At 36.3% G+C, this 22,347-nt stretch overlaps 1 protein-coding gene across 3 annotated transcripts in view; it reads left to right on the top strand.

Moving 5' to 3' along the window:
- Baldspot (elongation of very long chain fatty acids protein baldspot) overlaps nucleotides 1–21,532 on the top strand; it is a 58,379-nt gene extending 36,847 nt beyond the window's left edge. For 2 of the 3 annotated variants that reach the window (XM_089239650.1, XM_089239652.1), the window contains one exon: nucleotides 19,319–21,532. In XM_089239650.1, coding sequence (XP_089095776.1) covers nucleotides 19,334–20,167 — 834 coding nt within the window. In that variant the 5' untranslated portion in view covers nucleotides 19,319–19,333 and the 3' untranslated portion in view covers nucleotides 20,168–21,532. Of the gene's footprint in view, nucleotides 1–7,824; nucleotides 8,064–19,318 lie in introns of those variants that run through there. The other variant, XM_089239651.1, reaches the window with a different exon arrangement.
- The last annotated feature ends 815 nt before the right edge of the window (nucleotides 21,533–22,347 follow it).

Here is a 22,347-nt window from a genome sequence, read left to right as displayed (position 1 = left end):
ATCTGACGAAGGAGAGGATTCATTTCAGAAAAGAACTTAAGAAACTGTCTATTTCTTGGCCGCCTGCATTGTCCGATTTGGTCAGATCAAAGGAAGTCCTTCGCATTCTAAAAATATATGTACAAAATATCTTTGCGAAGAAATAATTGGTTTCTATTTTATTTTTTGTATATCCAGTGTGTACTAGTGTACATTCTCATTTTCTTTGCAAGTGCTGTTTTTGATTTTTGAATAATTAATCAAATTTTCATTTAATTATTAATTCCTTTTTCTTTTATTTTTATCTTTTCTCACTATTTTCACGATATATATGTACGTGTGTGTGTGTATGGTCGTATATTTTCAATTCATGTATGTATTGTAATTTTTTTTTTAACATTTGCATTGATACCATATGGCATCCACTGGTGCTATATTGCGCTTTCGAATTGCATCCGTATGTTATTGTACATACTGATCTCATTTATCCTTTTGTATTACGCTGTATTGCAATTTTTGAGTTTCTTGAATCGTATGTTTGTTGTTACTTACGTTCGTAAGCCTCGTGGCATACTCTGTGGAACACGAGTTTTCTGAAGGACCCAAATAAAAAAAAATTAACTCCAGAACTAATGATAATGTTGACTTGTTGAAAGCGAATTAATTCGATATTTAAAAAATTCAAAATTGAGGGGAAATTAAAGCCAAAATTAGGGAGTGAAATGATTGAAAATTGATGAACATAAAACAAGCCATTAACAAAAACAATTGGAAGAAATAGTTCCAGAATGGAGAAAATTCTGAATTTTTTTAGACAATTTCAGAATTATTGAAAGCTTATACTTTTGGAGCTCTGTTTGATTCATGGCCCTGGCTAGACTCGGGTATCCCAACAACGACAGGTTTGCAGTGGGTACTGAAGTACCCGCAGTATTTTGTAAAGCCGGTCTCGGCTTATTCAGAAATTGAGATTCCCTGCATAAAGTTAGAGCACTCAAGGGCAGGGGGCAACTACCCCGGGCGACAAATTTTAGGAAAGATAAAAAATACTGAGTGAGATAGATGGCATTTTTTCTCAGCCCGAGATATCAAGGAAATAGTTATTTTCCGGATATTATGCTGAGGTGAACTCGGAAAGAAAAGTCATCACGTCTCCGCCGGGACTCGAACCCAGGCCCTCTTGCATACCGGGCAAGCATGCTACCATAATATCCGGAAAATAACTGTTTCCTTGATATCTCGGGCTGAGAAAAAAAAACCATCTATCTCACTCTAAACCGTCCCACCCGGGGGCCATCTCCTGAAGTTAAGAGAGTCTACTAATCCCTCTACTTCAGTGCCTCACGCCACGGCGTGAAATAAGGAAGGCAGGATCATGTCTCCAGTGATGTAGATGGTAACATGCTTGCCCGGTATGCAAGAGGGCTTCGGTTCGAGTCCCGGCGGAGACGTGATGACTTTTTTCTCTGATGACTTTGATATCCAGAAAAAAACTTTCCTTGATCAAAAATACTGTTATAAAATCATCGAATTTTTCAGTGGGTGGGGACAGCAAAATCATGTTTGCCCCCCCCCCCCCAAAATCCTAGTTACGGCCCTGCTCACGGGTGCATATACATTTCCGGCACCTCCTGATCTCAGTTAATTTGGTCTAGATCAGTGACATCAAAATCATGCTTTGACTTGCATCATTTCACAAGTTTGAGTTCGTGAGATTTCCAAGCGCATCCAACACCCGTTTAACCTGTGAAATATGACGCGATATTTATAAGTTTTTATATCTTAGCACAAACCAACTAGAGGTTACTTTTTAGATTAAACAACCTAGAAGTTTCGCTTCTATCGCGTGCGCATTTTTTAAACTATCATTAAAGATTTCTAATAAATTTCTATTTGACAAACTAATAAACTGTGTTTATCGGTCATTTTTTATCTTATCGGAAAGAAAAGAATTTTCATTTCACTTTTCGAGTCACATGGAAAAAAACTCACTGCACCGTGGCTAAAGAAGTTTCACTTCAAAAAAATATACATATTTTCCAGTATTTTGAAACGAGTAACTGATGTGCAGGTGAGTACAGTGAAACCTCGATAGAACGATACTCTGCGGACCAAGAAAAAATATCGTTGTATCGAGAGGTGAAGTATTTTCATCAGGCGCCACCAAATCTATGCTGTTGTTGGAGTCGCTTCTGAATTGGCGTTAGTATCACAATAAAATACATTTATTAAGATTTATTCGCAGGGAAAAATTCGAATCGATTACTTGAATAAAATTCAGGTAGTTGTTTCACCCTGTAAAGTAGTTTTCCACGCAACATTTTTGTGTAATACAAAAAAATATCGCCGCAACTTCATTAGCACTTTAGAAGGGTACAGGGCCGCAACTAGATGCTCTGACCACTAAGCTACAGAGATCTGTTTGGTCACCCGGGGCAAGCACCCATTTTGACGCCCCCCTTGTAATGTTGGTGAGGTTTCAGAATGAAATTTGTGCCCCCTCGGGTGTAGCGCCCGGGGCACGAGACCCGCCTGCTCCCCCTTAGTTGCGGCCCTAGGTAAAATAGTAAAAAATACCGAGTGTTTTAAACACTCGGTAAACACCCCAGAAAGAACAAACACTGGTGAAGAATTCGAAAATACATTGATGGTGATTTTGAGTGAAATATAAAAAATTTCGTTGTAGTGGTTTCGAAATGTACCCTCAAAAAATTTCGTTATAGAGGGATTAATCGTAGTAAAGGATATCGTTGTATCGAGAGGAGTTCGACATAGACTTTTGGGCATTCCAAAGAGGATTTCAAGAAATGTCTTTGTGGTGGAATTTATCTTTATATCGAATATCGTTGTAGTGAAGTTTCAGTGTATTGCATATTCACGCCAGGGCCACCCTTACCAGACGTGGGTCCTGGTGCGAAAATAATAGCGGGGCCAGAGGAGTCGCGTACAGTACGGCTAGTACATATACTAAAATTGGAACGATACAGAGAGGAGTCTTGAAATATATTTCGGGGCCCTAGCCTTGTATGTGTGGTATTTTTTTCTTCTCTCAGAGAATCGAAAATTCAGAAAATGAAAATCGTGTAAAAATGGCAAGAAATAATTCTAGTTCCTACGAAAATTCAGAATATTATGATACAAATAATTTCAGAATTGATGAAAATTCAGAATTCCAAAAATGATGAAAATTCAGAATTCCAAAAATGATGAAAATTCAGAATTCCAAAAATGATGAAAATTCAGAATTCCAAAAATGATGAAAATTCAGAATTCCAAAAATGATGAAAGTTCAGAATTTATGAAAGAAATTTTTGTTACAGTAATTGCGGTGCCCCAAAAACGCGGGACCCGTTGCAACCGCACCTTTCGCACACCCTCTAAGGGCGGCTCCGATTTACGCTACGAGTAACACAGAACAGCGGCCAGGAACATCGTCGTCTAACTACTATTTTCTAGAAATCTTGTCGGTTAATGACGTTGGGACTGTCAGTGTTTACTAAATTTGGCAATATCGCTTCCTGAGGTGGTGTGGAACGTACCAGGGACGGCGGTTACGAATACAATGTAGAAGTCTATGGGAAAGGGGGGGGGGTAACAAGGAAAATTCTTGATTTGGGGGCGGTAAAGAAAAAATGTTTGGAGAACTATGGTCTGTGTCGGCCACCTCCGGCCCAAATGTACCACTACTGTGATTTGTGACTGCTGCAGTGCAAAATCGCATTGAACAATATTTTCACGTGACTGTGAATCAACCTTTACTCACGGGGGGGGGGGGGGGTATGTATGTATCGCATCATGTTTAGAGAAGTTTTGGTCTCAAGTAGAATGTATTCTCTTAAAGCCGTAGCATGATCTCATAGGTCCTTGCACCAAAGAAAATGTCCAAAACCTGATTCGTAATGGAAAAATTCGCAAATGAAGTTTCTTTTTTCACACATCCTTTGCTAAGGACGGGATTTCCGTTAATCCAGAATACTAACTCTACGTCTCAAATATGGACGTATAGGCAGTTAAAAATGCAGTTTTTATCATAGTTCGTGCTTTAAGGTTAAGAAATGAGGTGTGAGTAACCCTATTCTTACGTTATCTCTGTTGTAAAAAGCCTAGCACACGCACAATGATTCCCAGTAGATGTGCCACGAAAATTTTATTTACGTAGCTATCTCCTATGTAGCATCTTCGATTTTCAACCATCGAACACTATTCAGTTCCAATGAAATTCAAGCTCATGGATATACAGGGTGGTAACTATCGACCGTCTAATAATTACACACGTGATTCCTTGTGAAAAACTAATATGGAAAAGTGTGTTCCACTTTTGGATCGGACGAATATTGAGTAATAAGGTTTGAAATTTTGCGACGTCATTTTTGTAACGGTCTGTTTTATGCCAAACTCCGAACCAAAGTCCATTTCTCCGCCAGCAGGGGGTTGTCACTTCTTGAAAATGAACTGAAATATTTAATCCCATTCGAAGACAAATTCGGCCTCCTTTCACGATTGGCGTTTTTCCCCCCTCTACGTAGCGTGATAGTATAACCTTGCTATTACGTGTAGCTTACATGTTGGCTTCGTCCAGTATGTTGGCAAATTTATCACCAGATTTGTAAAGTGTTAGCGAAATGTGTTTGAATTTTTTTTTTAGCTAAATCAACACTTTTTTGTCTAAATGTGGCAATTTCGTAGCTGCCAAGTCTCCCGAAAAGTTCTTAAATCTCCCGAATTTTTACAAAAATCACAAAAATCCCTAATTGTCCCAAAAAATTCCCTATTTCATTTAAAAAGAATCCCCGCTTCTGAAAACAATCCCTAAGAAATTTCTTGTGGGGCAAAAAGTCTTTTGCCTCTGTTTTTTCCCCCTTTCGAAAGGACGTCACACGCCGTAAATGGGGAATAGTGGGAAATTCCTTTTTAAGGAAGTTTTACAAACCCTCTGATGGTAACAAGAAAAGTTGTTTGTCTTATCTTGCAGGGGAAATAGCTTAGCAGCCAATAGTCCTGGATAATAATTGAAGATTATAGTGACGCGCATATGGTCAAAACTTCCTCTTTTTGTTGAAGTTACGTACGTGCGATAAAAAAACATGAATACTGATAAGCAAAAAAATATTTAATCAATTTTAAAGATACTTATTCCGATAAATTTCCGTTCATCAAACGTTCCAGAAAAAGACCGACTTTTTCTTTTTGTACAAGTTGTGTTAAGGACATGAACATCGCTCATGGTGGAAAGACTGGCATCACCCATGTGAAATCATAAAACATCAAGCAAGTGTCACAAAAAGTCACGTGTTTTTGAAAAATTGACGCTTTTTTTCTTCATCTTCCGATGATTTTGGGGTCATTCGCGCAGAATGTTCACATCGTTTCTGATTGAACACAATATTTTTTTTAGATCACCATTGAAGTTTTGGCTTCCAATTTCACTTGTTTTTTGCGTAGGGATTTTATTCCCATGTGTGTAAAATCCCTATTTTATTTGGAAAAATCCCTTTTGTATTTATTAGGGAGTGATTTTAATATAAAATACGGGTCCGCGCGAAAATCTCCATAATTTTCATTTTCAAAAGTTGGCAGCTATGCAATTTGTTTACCTTCAATACCAAGTCAAATTTTTTGAATGAAGTCTCATACAGTGCGTACGTGTTTACTGCGCGATCGTTATTTTACGTTGTCGTTTTAATTAGATGACATGTTGATCAATAAAACAACATTCGTTTGGATTTTTTGAACTGTCATCGAAACTTATGCGTAAAAAGCTTCAAAATGAAGGATGCAAAAGTTATAGCTAGACAAATGTAAATGTGTGACTGGTGGAAACACACAGTAAAAAAAATTACGATTTTTTTTTTTCAATCGGAAACTTTAACCAAACTTATTATGTTATGAATTGAACCTATTCAAAATAATTTTTGGTTTCTGATTTTTTTTTCTATTGATTACGCTACTCAATACTGATTTTGTACTAAAAAAAATTTTTGTTAGTGATTTTAGGGTGCTTTTGGGGCACTTGATTCCAAAACTGGCATTGGTTTTATCAGATCGGCTCTAGTTTTTGGGATGAAGTGAAAGTTGAATTTCAGTGGCAATACCATAAGCCAGGCGCGGATCGCACCTGGCTTATGGGGGGAACCGATCACCCTGTCCTTATGGGAGGGGGGGGGGGGTGATCACACCGATCCCACCCCAAGCAAAATACAATTCATGAAGTTTTCAGAACTTTTATGATATTGCATTCAATCAATTCGTTGAAAATTACCTGAATGCCCGTTTTCGATTAAATAAATTCACGGAAACTTCGACTAAAAATAGGAAGAACCAGTACATTTTTTCAAAAAATACGGGGCGAAGAAGAAAACCCAGTAGGGGGCGCCGAATTCACCCTTTTAACCACTACTCCTAGCCGCTCCCTACACGGGGACGACAAGAGTGTGCTTGCAGCAGCTAAGAAAGTATCTAGCTTCGTCCTGTACATACCTTTTTAACCTTACAACACACATACAGTGAGTATGACGATGATGTAGACGTCATCTTTCACGTGCGTGAACAACGAATATAACCATGATTTTTGCTTACTTAGCTCAACTCCTCCTCGTTGTTGGAATTTCATTATTCCTCAGCGTAAAAAAACTTTAAATTTTTTTGTATTGTAAGTTTTCTTACAGAAATTTTCATTAGTGTGGGTAGATTTGTGACTATTTCTATGAAAAGCATGTAGTTCTAGTAAAATATTTGCGTGTATTCGATTGTTCCTTTGTCTCGGCCAACTAAATTGATGGTTTCCTACTGAACAATATCCTACTCTCACAATTCAGCGAATCGCTCATGATTTTCATCGTTATATTTTCTTCTCAGAAGAACCAGATAACTTATTAGTTTTACACGAAATTTTTCTTTCATGTTAAATGCTATACAATAGAAGGATTAGAGAAACTAAATTACTGGCCTTACACACAAGTAATTACAATATTTCCTTGTTGCAGCTATACGCACGCATTAGTTTCGAAAATTTCTGTATTTGACCATGAAATCACATTTTCGAAGATAATAGGGATTTTTAACATAGGCAAGGTCCTATGAAGTTCATTTTTCTTTAGTAAGTTAACAATTTTTGAAACATTTCTCAACCAACTCTAAATAATCTTTGACGTAATCTTTCAAAAGTCTTTTCTCCGAGACAAACGACTATATATTTCACCTGAGTAGAATGATAACAAACCACAACAGCTTCGGTTGACGAACATGACAAGTATAGACTAGTTTTCTTGTAAATTTAACCCTTCAATGCATGCATATGTATATTTTAAAAAAATTACTATAATTAACCTTATTTTTATCATGGTAGATTGCTATTTTTTTTATCTTTAATTTAAAATTTAGTGTTATGTGCTGTGTGGAACGCAAAAAAAAAATTTTCCATGTCAATAAAGTGGAATATTTTTTTGATTGTAGCTTATGAGCTTAGCTACACGATGCTTGAAGGATTAAAATATCACGAGACTCACTCGGGCTTTAATCAAAGTTATTTTTTAGCCCTCTCACGCACGCGTTCCTCGTTTTAGAGTAGATAAGTTTTCCCTTAAAATAATTATTCAATCATGACTAAGCGTTCTGTTTGCTTGTAATTCTCATCCGAGGATACTGAATTGATTTCAGAAATCATTTTAAACATCAGGAGTTTCAACAGAGTTGCTACTGCATCCATTTGAATTAATAAATAAAAAAAACTCGTGCACAAAAAAGGGGGTTAACTAATAACTAAATAATCGCAATTTTAGAGTTTTTTTAATTTCCACATCTTTGAATCGAAACTTAGTTTCTCATATCTTTCTTGATGGTCCCCTAACGTGCATTCTGTCTGAGATCATTTTTTTACGCAGGGTCAGAGTCCACACGTGTAATGATAATCACGCGGAAACTTTGCACTTCATGAATGAGTGGCTTGCAGATGTCTGTATAAAAATGTGCCGCGCTTTTTCTCCTTTGCTTTTCTGTCAGATGCCATATTTATGTAACATTGGCGTGTCAGAGTTGCTGGATTACTCAAGGTATTATATTTCCCCTTAACCATAACATAGCGGAAGGTAGGTGCACTGTTTTGTTTTTCTTTACCACCGTGTTAGACTAAATGCAAGTGTTTATTAGAGTTTTCCTACATGAAAAAAAGCATGAATTTCATTTAAGCAAAAATATTTCTTTACCTCAATTGACTTAATATTATACGATGGAAATGCGGCGTATTATGATTATCAATAGAATTTTTGTGATACATAACCACAATAATTATTTTTTGTGGACATTATAAAATGAATTAGTCCTGCAGAGAAAAGTGACTCGTAAATACTTGTCTATATATATTAGTTAAGTATATTTTTCTCCAATTATATCATAAAAAAAGTTTTCTTGTACATTTTACTAGATTAATTTTAAACTGAAGGAGAACGATTTAGCTGCGTTAGAGTTTGAATAAATTCGAAAAAATTTTAAGAAAAACAATTTTTACTGTTTGAATACATGTTTCCAATATGTTATGCGCAAAATTTCGATAATGGTGGAACTCGACCGATATTTATACTCTATCTAACGAAATTACTTAATTTGACTTAATGTCGATGAGATTATTCAACAGTACAGTACTAACCGAACACGACCAGACTGTGTCGCCACTGCGATATAAGCTCATTGATCCCGAGAGACGTGGTCGTACCGGGTTTAGTCACTACAGTATTCAATAAAGCTTTGCTGAACATAAAGTATCTATGGAATTGGTGCAACAATTGTATAAGCCAGGGGTAGGCAACCAAACCCGGGACCGCAACCAAGTCCCAGAACTGACTGCAGGTGGTTGGGGGAAGCGACCATGTATAGGTTTATTCTGTAAGCGCACAGACCGGCTTTTGTAACCGCCACTATCCGTCGAAAATCTTTTTTTTTTTTTTTTGTGGCGGGTGGTGAGCGCATCGAGCTCACTGGAGGGAGTATGACGTCAGCGGTCTCCGCCTTGGCAGTGCTGAGAACGGTGTCCCCCAACATCTTTCGTCGGAAGACCACATGACTCGGTGCAAACAAACACGATCCCCCATAGAGATCAATGTTAAAATTGCCGATTTTAGCATAGAAATGCGGAAATTTAGTCGAATTTTTTGCCACATCAATAATTTATAAATTTTATTGATTTCTCGATTTTTGAAATATTGAGTTCGCTTAGAAATACGGAGCCCAGAAAATTAAATAAAATAATGAGCCAGACCCACTTTTTTGAGGCGAATATCCATGCAATAACATTAATTTCAGCTTTTTATTTATATCTTCTCAAGTACGAAAATGAGAATATTGTCTTATTCAGGGTGATCAGCGAATAAGCCCTTATTTCAAAATTAAATATCTCTACAACAAAGATAAATAGAATTATGCGGTAAACGGTACGTTTATTAGCAAAACTGTAAGAATGTTGTACAGAAATTTGGAAATTTTTTTTTTTTTTTTTTTTTTTTTTTTTAAATTAAAAAAAAAAAAAACTGGAGATTTTGGGGTTCCGAAAATCCTCATTTGTGTGAAGAGAAACCATTGCATTCGCCTAAAGTTACTGCATGGGCTGCGGTAAGCGCCATGTGTGCTGACAAATTGTTCCAAAATTGTAACGTAACGTTCAGTAGTAATCGTTTCTCGCACGAAGAAGTGGCCGATAATGCCTCTGGCGCATACCGCAGCCCATGCAATAACTTTAGGCGAATGCAGTGGTTTCTCTTCACACAAATGAGGATTTTCGGAACCCCAAAATCTCCAGTTTTTTTTTTTTTTTTTTAATTTTAAAAAATTTTAAAAAAAAACCTAAATTTTCGAAATTTCTGTACAACATTCTTAGTTTTGCTAATAAACGTACCGTTTACCGCATAATTCTATTGATCTTTGTTGTACAAATATTTAATTTTTAAATAAGGGCTTATTCGCTGATCACCCTGTATTATTCAATTGCATCAATGCATATGGTTTAGGATGTTTTGAAATTAGTTATGGGTCCCATATAAATTACATTGAAGAAATTCCGCAGCTTTAATCAAGCATTTTTTTGAAGCAAAAACAGGCAGATCGATTCATTTTTCATTTAGATTTCCTTTCATGAGTCGCATGTGACATTCCTTTCATGATAGTAATTAAAGATAATTCCAGAATTAATGAAAGTGATAATTCCAGAATTAATGAAAGTGATAATTCCAGAATTAATGAAAGTGATAATTCCAGAATTAATGAAAGTGATAATTCCAGAATTAATGAAAGTGATAATTCCAGAATTAATGAAAGTGATAATTCCAGCATTAATGAAAGTGATGATAACAACAATACGGAGACATTCATTTTCGTGGTTGAGAAAATATAAATAAAAATCTGAAATTAGTGTTGTTGCATGAATATCCAGCTCAGAAGTGGGTGTGGCTCATTATTTTATATTTAATTTTCTTTGCTTCGTATTTCTAAGCGAACTCAATGTTTCGAAAATCAAAAATTCAATTCAATTTTTTAAATTATTGATGCTGCGGAAAACCTTACTAAATTTCCGCCTTTTTATGCTAAAATCGGCAATTTTAACATTGATCTCTATGGGGGATCGTGTTTGTTTGCACCGAGTCACGTGGTTTCCTCGCATTAGATGTCTACGACGTCGCGGCGGCTGGATGCTCCCTCCAGTAATATAAGCTCGATGGGTGAGCGCCCTGATCAGCGAGATGGATGGACGCGGGTTGCCGTCTACCATTGTCCAAAGCGCTTGAAGAGGCTCTGCAAGCGCTTTGCCATTGTCTATTAAGTTGTTTGACGAGTAGGGTGATCGCAATTGGGATGCACTGGACAAAGAAACTGCTCTTCTCAGGTTGCCAGAAAAATGGGGAGAGACAAATTCGAGGAAATTGAAGTTCCATTTGTGACAAACTAATTCTTTTGGTGCTCTTGCACTGATAATAAAAAAAAAAAAAACGATAAAGAAAAAACTAAATTTTTCTAATACATTTTTTTTTTTTGCTTTTCTACATGAGCATACAGTAAAACTTGGTTATAATGGCATTCATAAAATACCGTGATTACGCCGAAAAACCAAGATATATATTTGAAAATACTTGAATGAAATGCATTGGATCCCGCTTATAACGTTTTAGCAAAACTAATACCTCATCCAAAAAAGTATAAATTACCAGGGGCCGACCATTTGTAATAAATTCATAAATTATCAGACGTAAAAAATAAATAGACATCTCAAGAGAAAGAAGTTTTTATACTTGCAAATAGCGTTTTAACAAATTTTTCTAATTTCTTAGATAAGTTAACATAGGAACACTACAAAAATCCGGAATTCCTTTATAACGAAAATTCGTTATAACGAAGTGATTTCTCTGGTCCCTTGGAGATTCGGCTATGTCCCTAAAAGCTGCATTGTGCGTGTTTTGCTTTCAATTACTCTGTCTTGTATTTATTTTTGAATCATGTGAATGTGTCTGTCTGTGTGTTTTTGCAATGAAAAAGTCTCGACAAAACGCTGTATGCGGGTAAGATCGAAGACAATTTCAGACACTCAGATTTTCACACCTACCGTTGTTTTCTAAGCAGTTTTTGATTTATATACGCACAAAGATCCCCAACTAGGGAGATCGGGCGTATTGTCCCGGGCGCTGAAGTAAAGGGGGTGCCGAATTCACCCTTTAACCACTTCTTCTAGCCGCTCCCTACACGGGGACGCCAAGAGTGTGCTTGTAGCAGCTAAGAAAGTATCTAGCTGCGGCTTGTACATACCTTAAACCTTACAACACACAGTGAGGTGCAGGGCCACAACTACATGCTTGTTCAGCCAGGAATGGCACGCATTTTCGCACCGCCTGCTCCTTCCTAGTTGCAGCCCTGGTGCCGTATGTACAGGGAGTTAAGCGGGCCAGGGTAGCAAGTTCGGAGGGACACCAAATTTCAGAAATCCGTGGTCAAGAACTTTCAAATTGCTCTTCCTTTTTCACGTTATAATTTAAAGCCCGAAGGGGGCAAAGCCGTAAATGTCTCAAACGGATTTAGAAAGAAGCATTTACATGCTTTCCTAATCAAGTATTGCAGCCTCCAAGAGACCGGAGGAATCACTTCGTTATAAAGGAATTCCAGGTTTTTTTTGCATTGTTCCTATGTAAACTTTTCTGGGGGATTCGAAAAGTTGTTAAAACGGGATTCGACTGTATTTTTTTTTTCATAAATCTCATTCATTCATATTTCCATTATCATCCTAAAATTTTGAGTGTACTCAGATAAGTAGTTTTTGAGAAAAACCACTCTTAAAGTACGATAACTTAAATTAAATACAGGGTTATTATAATTATTTACACTATAAACCATATTACCACATATCATGTGGGACCCCATGCGAACAAGAAGCCGTGGGTCACGCCAATATGGGTTGAGATGGCATTGGTTCTACGGACGGCTTTGCTTAGATTCTGAAACTAGTCCCTTTTGTCCCAACACAGTGTAATTGAAAGTTTCACTTTCTCACAGCTCTCTGCTTCCCCTCCCCTCATCTGATTTTGACAAAGCCAACCCTGCCCCGCAACCCCCAGAATATCTCAGGATCACAAGGCAGATTTGAGAATCACTGGAGTATCTCTTACGGCTGTTTTTAACAACCAAACTATTTTTCAGAAGTTGGTATATCAAATTTTTTGTAGATCCCCTCCTTTCTGATCTGTGCCCCAAAACAGGTTCTTGAATGTATACGTCACTTTTGCTACGGATTGTCGCGGCGACTTCGTGAATTGATGTGTACCTCTACAATGCTTAATGTATCTAAAATTTTTTTTCCTGACCATGAACAGAAATAATTTTTTTTAAATAGGAGATAATAATTTTTTCCTTATTTTCTTTTGGCACATGAGGTTTCCAAAAATTATAATTATTTTGATTAAACTGAGACGATTAATTTGCAGTTTCTAAATAATATAAATTAGAAATTTACTTCTCCCCTCTCTCTCTCTCCATTTCAAAGAAAACGTGCTAAATTGATATCAAATTTTTTGAAACTTCGAAAATTATTTAGTTATTAATTATTCGTTATTTAAGTAGCCAGTCATCAATATAAAAAAATTGTGCGATTTGGTCATGGATTAATTGTAAGAGCGGTCAAAAATGGAGTAACTTTTAGGTCTTTCTTGAACTCCGAAATAATTTCAAACGGCAAATATTGCAACCAAGAATAAAATAATTTCCTTAAATTTTTATTGTTATATAATACAATTTATGAACGCGAATTTGTACGTAACCGTAGCCAACTTCAGCTTGGCGCGAAATAATGTAGCCAATCCCGCATTTCACACGGCAAAAAAAACGTAGTTGCTAAACGCTGTGTTCTCTCCACACGAAATTCCGCGTTTATTGATAAGATCAATCGCACCCGAGGAAACCGTAGTCAGTTCTCAGCCTATAGGGGAGCAGGCGGGTCTGTTTTCCCCTGGCGCTGGACCAGAGAGGGCGCAAAGTTCGCCCTTTATTTTGTCATTCAATAATACAAGGGGGAGCCAAAATGAGTGCTTGCCCCGGCTGACCAAGCATCCAGTTGCGGCCCTGACTAAACCCCAACCAGAGATATTTGTAGCTTTTTCGCTTCCCGAAGATTGACTTAGATTTATAATGTCAACCTCTGACGATTTTTTTACACCGTCATTAAATTTTCTCATAGATTACTTTGTGTGAGATTATGACCAACCTTTTATATTCAATTGCAAATACCTGTTTTATTTGATTTCGTAAGCTTTTTTATTGTAAAGGGCTTTGAAACAATTTTACTAAGCTTTTTCTTTAAGTTTCATGATCGATCGGAAGAGAGCTGATGATATACCCGTCAATCGCGAGAGATTTAGTGACTGTTCACTGGCCTAGGCCAAGTGAAGCAGGGCCTGTTTAATCTAAATAGTCTAGAAACCCGGTTTCAATTCTCGGTATGAAAGTGTTTTGTATGGAATAAATTAAATACCGTTAATTTTTTTAATCGGGTGATACAGGCGCTGTTCGTAAAAATGGGAAAAAACCGCGTCGAATGAATATATAGCTACATCCTTAAATGTTAAATAGACCATATACATCAAAATGGTTATCATTCCAGTATCATCGGTTCATAAATTCTCGAAATGCTCAAATGAGAACTCCAAAATTTAACCGTACGTAAATTAGATTCGATTTTTTTATAAGACCACCGTGATTGAACAGAAATTTTAGTCTTTATTCAACGCAGACTTGCTGATGAACAAAGGACGCCACACACTACTCTGAGGTGGTCACGTCAGAGTAGTGTGTAGTGCACCTTCTTTCCCTTTGAGGATAACGCTGAAAACATTGGGAAAAGAAAAATTCTGAAAGGACATATGGCCGTTAAAACAATTGAAACCTGTTTCATTTGGATTCTCTGTGTCTGCGTATTTTCAGAAACAAACAATAAACAAATCACTTAAGAATCCACTCTAAGTGGCCATCGGCTATTTCACTGGCTATTTTCGTATATGTCAGCAATCATCCTAAAATTTGGCCATTGCGGTGACAATATACAAGTACTGTTGCAGCAACGCGTTTTCACTGCATACAAAAATTGTGTGTTCGATGGACGTTTTTTCAGAAGGTTCGGTGTGCGAGTTGTGAAAACGTCGAGTAATTGAGGTTTTGTGGCGAATAAATGAATTATTTTAACATTAAAATGTATCGGAACATTGCGACAGAAGCCAAACGTCGTATAAACGAGGTTTCACTGTATATATATATATATATATATATATATTTTCTGTGCTGTAACCTAATCATATGTTTGAATGACATCACTCCATGACTAGGGTTGTGTGATTTCGGGATTTTTAATTTCATTTTTTTCTTGGCCTGTATTGGCGCTCAAAATATCAATGTTTACAAATTTTTTTTAGTGACCCATAATAATTCCGCCGGATATTTAAATGAGTAGAATTAGTAGTAATTTTTTCGAAGCTTTATGAGGATGACTCCTTCCGACCCTTTCCTTTTGAGATGTAAAGCGGGGTGTGTCCGGTTCCTCTATCAAAAAGCTCATTCGTTTATTACACTTTGAATCACGGTATACCACTGCTCAGATTACATTTGGCATCTCAACAATTTTTGGCCATCGTGCATTGAACAGCATCTGGGGTAGACTGAGTGACGTGACATCGTAGCGTTTTTTACGACTAATCGTAATTTCATTACTTGCAACGTATGATACTGCTTATGCTGCAGCAACAAGGTGAGCCTTTTTAACGTTTAAAAATGTCACACTTCTGTATCCAACAAAATCGCAAGATTATCACCCATCGAAAATGTGTGGGATTTTTTGAGATCGAGGGTGATGACAGTTCTCCATCAAATATTGGCGAGGTTTGGACGTGGGTTGATCGATACCGCAAAAGTCCTCAGACTGAGTAGTTAGGCGGTGGTGGATGCCCGAGGTGGCATTTGCGACTAACTTTCCTATTTGTCTTTTTTTTGGCGGAATATTCCTCTTGTGAATGAGCTTCATTCAGCTGAAGCTATGAAGTGGTTCCGCTCTCAATTATATTCATGCACCATAAGGTATCTTCAATCATCCAGCTCAGCGGTTCTCAACTGGAGCTCCGTGTGCACCTTCCAGGGGTTCCGCGGTGACTCGAGGGAAATAAAATGAATCGGTAGATTTTATAGATAAGTAAATAAGAGAGGCCTACATGGTTCTGCCATAAAAATTATGTACAAAAAAGGGCTCTTCGAGTCAAAAAAGGTTGAGAACCAGCTGAAGGTCTTTCTTTGCTACCGAGCAGGCTGAATGGGATTTTTTTAAACCTAACCTTTTATACTACAACATACTCGAGTTTCGTGTGGTGTAAAATTGATTTGATTGGGAAATCATTAGCGAACATCGGGAAAACATTCAAAATTTGACGAGTTTTTTTTTGTTCATTTTGTTATATCTCAAAAGCGAAAAAAATATGGTTTATTATGACTTATATGAATAGTAATAACACATTAATAAAAAAAACTAAATATATTTGTCATTGTCGGAAATATCAATCATCGGCAATATCGGGATCGTCTTCTAGTGCATTTCAGAATATTCATCAATATCTATTTCCTGTGATATGTCTGCATCATGTTTTGCTTCAAGGCCATCTGATAAAATGAATGTTTTTAGTTTAAAAAAATAATTGTGTAAGTTGAAAATAAACTTAGTTAATTTTCCTTAGTTTAATATATAATTAATTTACTTATGTAGGAGAAGCTGCAGATGTTCGATATTTCATTTTGGCGATAACGCTGTAAATCGCTGTTTACACTTGAAGTGATATCGTTGAAAATCGTTCACTTGTGTAGGTAGTATCACCTCTTTAAAAGCTAAATTGTTATCCTTGATGATTTTCAATATATCCAAACATTTGTGCGAACTTTCTGTCCAAAAGAATCAAAAGCCCTGCTTTTTCCCCACAACGGTTTGACTGGCGAAATTTTCTATACGAGACGCTCCGATCATTTCGCTTCGCAACAGCGTACTGGGACGCCAAGAGCAGATGCGCAAATAATAGCCGCAACTGTTCAAAAATTTCCGAGTGGGGGCAGGTAGGCAAGCGAGGATACTTGTATCAACACCACTTATAGCAGAAGGCCTCCGCTCGAAGCTGTTGACGTCACTGAATTTCATCTCGCCTATAGCCACTGAATATACTACAAAAATGGGTAGATGACACATGCGTCGGCCTGCTATATCCAATGGCTATAAGTGAGATGATTTTATTCAGTGACGTCACGAGCTTCGTGCGGAGGCCTTCTGCATATAGATGGTCTTGAGATAACAGTGATAATAAAGTATATTTCTGTTTTCACCCTCACCCTACCTGTTCTTTCACTCTTGTATGTATATAGTAGAAAGATACATGTTGAAAAAAAATAAGTGTTACAACAAAGTTTCAAAGATAACAAAGATGATGAGAAAGAAAACAACTTGTTTGAATTTATTCCACTGGCGTTTGGACGCAATATTACGTCTTCGATCGTAAATTGGTTAAAGGTATGTTCACACTCTCATATAAAGTCACGCAACAAATCGCTCGATTTGTCGAGTGACAAGTCGCAGAACAAGTGTTGCGCGATTTTGTTCATATGTGGACGTGCTTTGCGATTGTCGCAGAACATTGTTGCGGAACACGTGTTTTGCGACTTTGTATATGAGTGTGGACGTACACTAAAAATGAAATTTTGTCTAGTGGGATTTAGTGCTGATGTGGTGGGTTGGTAAGATACGGAGTTAGATATGGGAAGAGTTCATGGTATATGAGTTCAAACCCTTTCACCTCCAGAAAATTGCACTTTTTGCCGCTGTGGTGGTCGAGTGGTTATAGTGACGGACTCGCGATGCGAGGATCCGGGTTCGAACCCCACAGTGGTGGTCGGCTGAAGTTTGTTTTCTGTGGTTCCCAACTTCAAGGCGCAAATGCGAGCCGATCTCCCCGTTAAAGTCTCGCCACAGAGAGCAACAGTCCTACAACGATAAATCATTCAATCATAACACTTCACTCATAGTTATGAAAACTGGTGGCAGATGGCAGCACTACACATAAAAAGCATTACAGAGAAACAAAAAACTTCACGTCAGGTTTCACTACACGTACACGCACATTCCCGCATGTACCGATTCGTTGGGGTTCCGCGGGGGGGGGGTTGTGCATGTGTGGTGTAGCAGTATTAGGTAGGGCTCGGGGATCCATGATGTTCTTAAGTCAGCCACCTCGTTGGGCAATTTGCCTGTTGTGGCGTTGTATTTGTATTGCGGGAAAATCTAAAATAACGTGTCCTGACTGATTTATCATCGCCGAGCCGAAACCGATGAAGCTATAAACATTAAATTTGTTAAGTCGCTTTACTTAATGACTTGAAGACTCACTAAGAAGGGATTTTTCGAAATTCGACCCCCAAGGGATTGAAATGTTACGTACAAAAATCATGCCGAGTGAAAATCGTTGAAACTGTAAATTTTGAATGATTCTGAAATTTTTAAATCGTTCCAAATTTTTAGAATTCAATTTTTAGAATTTTTCCTTCTTAGTAGACTTACTAAGAAGGGGTTTTTCGAAATTTGACCCCTCAAGGGAGTCAAAGGTCATGAGAGGGTTTAAAGGTCACAGAGAGAAATAAGGATGAGCCGAAACCGCTGAAACTACAAATATGAAATTCGGGCAGTAGTTTCATTCTATTATGAAAAGACTCACTAAAGAAGGGTTTTACGAAATTCCATCCCTAAAGGGGGGTCACAAGGGGTTTGTCATATATAGGTATCACGCAGAGCCGATACCGCTGAAACTATAAATATGAAATTTGGTCAGTATTATATTTTATAGTGTAGACACCCACTCTAAGACAAGATTTCTAAAAATTCAATTTCCAAGCGGATCATGATAGGTTCAAATGTTGTATGGCCGAATCATCGCCGAGTAATTTTCTGATTACTAAATCCACGCGAGGAAAGCAGCGGGTAACAGCTATTATTTAATTATTATTAATAAAATTTAGAAGCACTTTTCTTTTTTGTAAATTAAACAGTGGACATATTCAAATGAAATATGAAATGTCTCGAATGAATTATTGAAGTTGCTACAGTTAGGGTTATTCTGATCAGGTTTCAATACGACATAGTCGATAGCGTTTGGAACACGCAAAAAACCAACTATTCAATTGAAAAATTAAGAGTTTCCATGAAATTTTCTTTTGAGGAATTTAAATTTGTTGCAGTATCATCATTTTTGGGAAATTTTTTTTATAAACATATCTTCCTTTAAAATTAGATTTTTTTTTCTTTTTTTACGCTTTGAAATGGAACGAAATTTTTGAGTGAGAAAGATTGATACAAGCAAGGGAACTTGCACACACGCAACGTGTTAGGGTGGATTCACATCTTCAGACACTCACCGTATTGTGTCTGACACGGCAACCATTCTTTAACATAAAAATGCCTGCCTGTGCAGACACGGTACGATAGATATGAATACGTTCATTGGTTTTATGTTAAAGAATGTTAGCCGTGTCTGACACGATACGGTGAGTGTCTGTAGATGTGAATCCACCCTTATGCAAGTTTTTATCAGAGCAAACTTAAATATAGGGGAAAAAACACACCGAGAAATGCGCTTATGACATTATCACTTTGTGATACATCTTAATTTTTTTTTCTTAATACAGCATGCAGTCAAAAAACTCGAGCTGGACATTGTTTCGGAACTTGTTTCCTAAAATTTTTTTTTCGCTTTACTTTTATCGATTTCATTATTAAGTACAGTAAATCTGTAATATTTTTATTTTTCAGGAAATTTTATCCGAGATGATGGCAATGTTGAGTGATTTGAGAGAATCTCCTACTTCACCGAACTATTCGTTCATATTTGCTTTTGAACGAGAATTCGACAAGAGTCTGCATAGAGAGTGGATGGTTAAACATTGGCATCAGGCATTTTATTATGTTGGATTGTACATGCTAGTCATATTTGGCGGTCAAGCGTACATGCAATCGAGACCTAGGTTTGAACTTAGGCGAACACTCGCAGCGTGGAATGTATTCCTAGCAGTCTTTTCCATATTCGGATTGTGCCGTACACTGCCAGAATTAGCGCACGTCTTAAAAGAATTTGGATTTACTCATTCTGTGTGCAATCCAAGTTTTATCGAAGATGTGAAAGTAAGTGGATTTTGGACTTGGATGTTCACCTTATCGAAAGTACCTGAACTTGGGGATACTATTTTCATAGTTTTGCGTAAGCAGCAGCTAATTTTTTTGCATTGGTATCACCATATTACAGTACTGTTGTTCACATGGTACAGCTATACAGAGCATATTGCTCCAGCTCGGTGGTTCGTCGTCATGAATTATTTCGCTCATTCAATGATGTACACGTATTATGCTATGAGAGCTATGAAGTTCAAACTTCCCCGTTTCGTTGCAATTTTAATTACATCGTCACAGATTTTGCAGATGGTAGCTGGATGTTTCGTTAGTTACTTCGGATATCTAACACGTCGAAATGGTGAATTTTGCCAGTTACCGGACAACATCGCAAATTATGCTTTGCTCATGTACTTCTCTTATTTTGTGTTATTTGCCAGGTTTTTCTATCACACGTACCTAATTTCCACACGCGAGAGCAAAAAAATAGATTAGTTTTGCTATTAGTATGATTTAGGTGAGGCATTTAAATTTGTATCGAACGAGTGACGAGTTGGTGAATTTTAGTAAATTTTCCATCTGTTGTTCTTTGTTTAAATGTGATATATATATATATCTCATCATCCCATAATTCAAACTTTTGAACGTTCCTTAAAATAGTTTTCTTATTTTTTATGTATGCATTTAGTGATTTATGATCAGTCGTGTTTTTATTTTTGCTGTGTATATATTGTTTTCGTGTACTTGAATTACAGTTGAGCAACAAATTCAAAAGAATTTGATCTCTAATGTATTCCAACATTGAATATTCCAACATATAATCTCTTGGGCCGGGATTACACTATAAAAGTTTCATAAAAGTTCATCTGTAAAACTTGAAAAATGCAAATAATAAGATAATCAGTTATATTGGAGCGAATTTAACCAATAATATTGGTTACATTTTCGCTCCAATGTAACCGCGTATTGGTTGCATTTTCAAGTTTTATAAAAGAACTTTAAATAAAACTTTTATATTGTAATCCCGATCTCAGTACAGTATATTCGTGATTTTATTCCATACTTGAAAGTTTACGTATATATGTACGAAATGGTAGTTGATATGACGTAGTGCCACCATAACTAAAACGTGCGATATGTAGTTGTATAAAATATTTGCACTACTAATTACTTAACCACGCTGTGTATTTATTATGTTGAAGTCAATCCATTAGATATTTAGTTGCGTGTGGTACCGAAATATATTTATGCTTACGTATTTATTATTCTGTAATTGTTTCATTTAGTATCACTTGCATTTATTCATCCAACATACCGGGCTTTTTGCCTCTCATTGTTAAAGTTTCCCATTTTTTCGATGATAATGGTTCCAAATATGCTATTTTTTGTACCAAACTGAAACTCATTTTGCCTAGAATTTCCAATCAAATTTGTTTCGTGTTTTGGTTTTTTTTGTACGGATTTCAATGTGTTGGGAGGATTCGGGTATATTTTAATGAAATTTTTATATTTATAAGAAAATGGATTCTGTCGTATTGTGAAATTTAAATTAAAAGAAAAAACACAATCAGAAGAATACTTGTTATTGCATTTGTTCCGGTGATTGTTAGGCAGACATTATTCTGTTTTGTGAGAAAAAATACAACCAAATAGTACATTTCTTCTAATTTGGTGTTATAATTGCCGAATTTTTCTTCGATACCCATGTTCCGCAATTTGCAAATATATATTTTTTGTTTGATGCCATTTTTTACGAACTCTATTTTTCAAACTTATTGATCTTTAATTTATTTTATTGATTTCTGAATAAAAGTAACGAAGTTTTTTGTTACAATAAATCACGTTTTCTGTTAGGCAAAATCTGTACAAAGTAAATATTTCTTTATTGAAATTTCTAGGAATTTTTGTTATAATTATAGCTTTTGCTCTTTTCAACTTTTTTTTTCAAATTTTGCTTCATATGAGCAGCTTCTTTTATGAAAGACTTTTTTTCATGAATAGATAAACGAACATTTTCTGTGTTAAAGTATCAAATTATCTACATAATTATCATTATTCATTCCCTAGTTTATTTTATGTGCTTTTATGTTTTAAAACGAAGAATTCTTATTTAGCTCTTTTCAAAAATTATTTTTAATTATTTTAAAAAAAACTTCGCAAAATAATGAATTTAAATCTACTATAGTAAAAAAACTTGCAGAAGCGTGAATACGGCCTATAGTAAACCTCTAGAACCGTGATACCCGACGTGGGGCATATGATTTTTAAGGGTGGCAATTTGACATTTATGGGAACAATCAGGATTTGTGAAAATTAATATTTGATGAAAAAACAATTTCAGAATTAATGAAAATTAATACTTGGTAAATATAATAAATGATAAGGAAAATAATTTAAAAATTCATTCAGTGCGAAAATTGTAATTTCATGTTTCACAGTTATTTTTAGTGGTTTTTTTTTTTCATTGGTAACTAGGTTTGTAAAGAAAACAATCATTTCCATTTCGTACAACTGGATTTATTTTATTCTTTTAAGGTACGTCCACACTCAGCAACAAGTTGGGCAACACGTGCTGTGGGACTTTTTGTATAAGTGTGGACGTGTTCTGCGACTTGTTGCTCAACTTTTCAAAGTTGCAGAACACGTCCACACTCGTATACAAAGTTTGTTGCGCA

The sequence above is a fragment of the Pholcus phalangioides genome, unplaced genomic scaffold (genome assembly GCF_987345545.1).
Source record: "Pholcus phalangioides strain wild (caught in Gottingen) unplaced genomic scaffold, Ppha-v1.0 ptg000011l_1, whole genome shotgun sequence".
Lineage (NCBI taxonomy): Eukaryota > Metazoa > Arthropoda > Arachnida > Araneae > Pholcidae > Pholcus > Pholcus phalangioides.
This window is presented reverse-complemented; position numbering and strand designations above follow the sequence as displayed.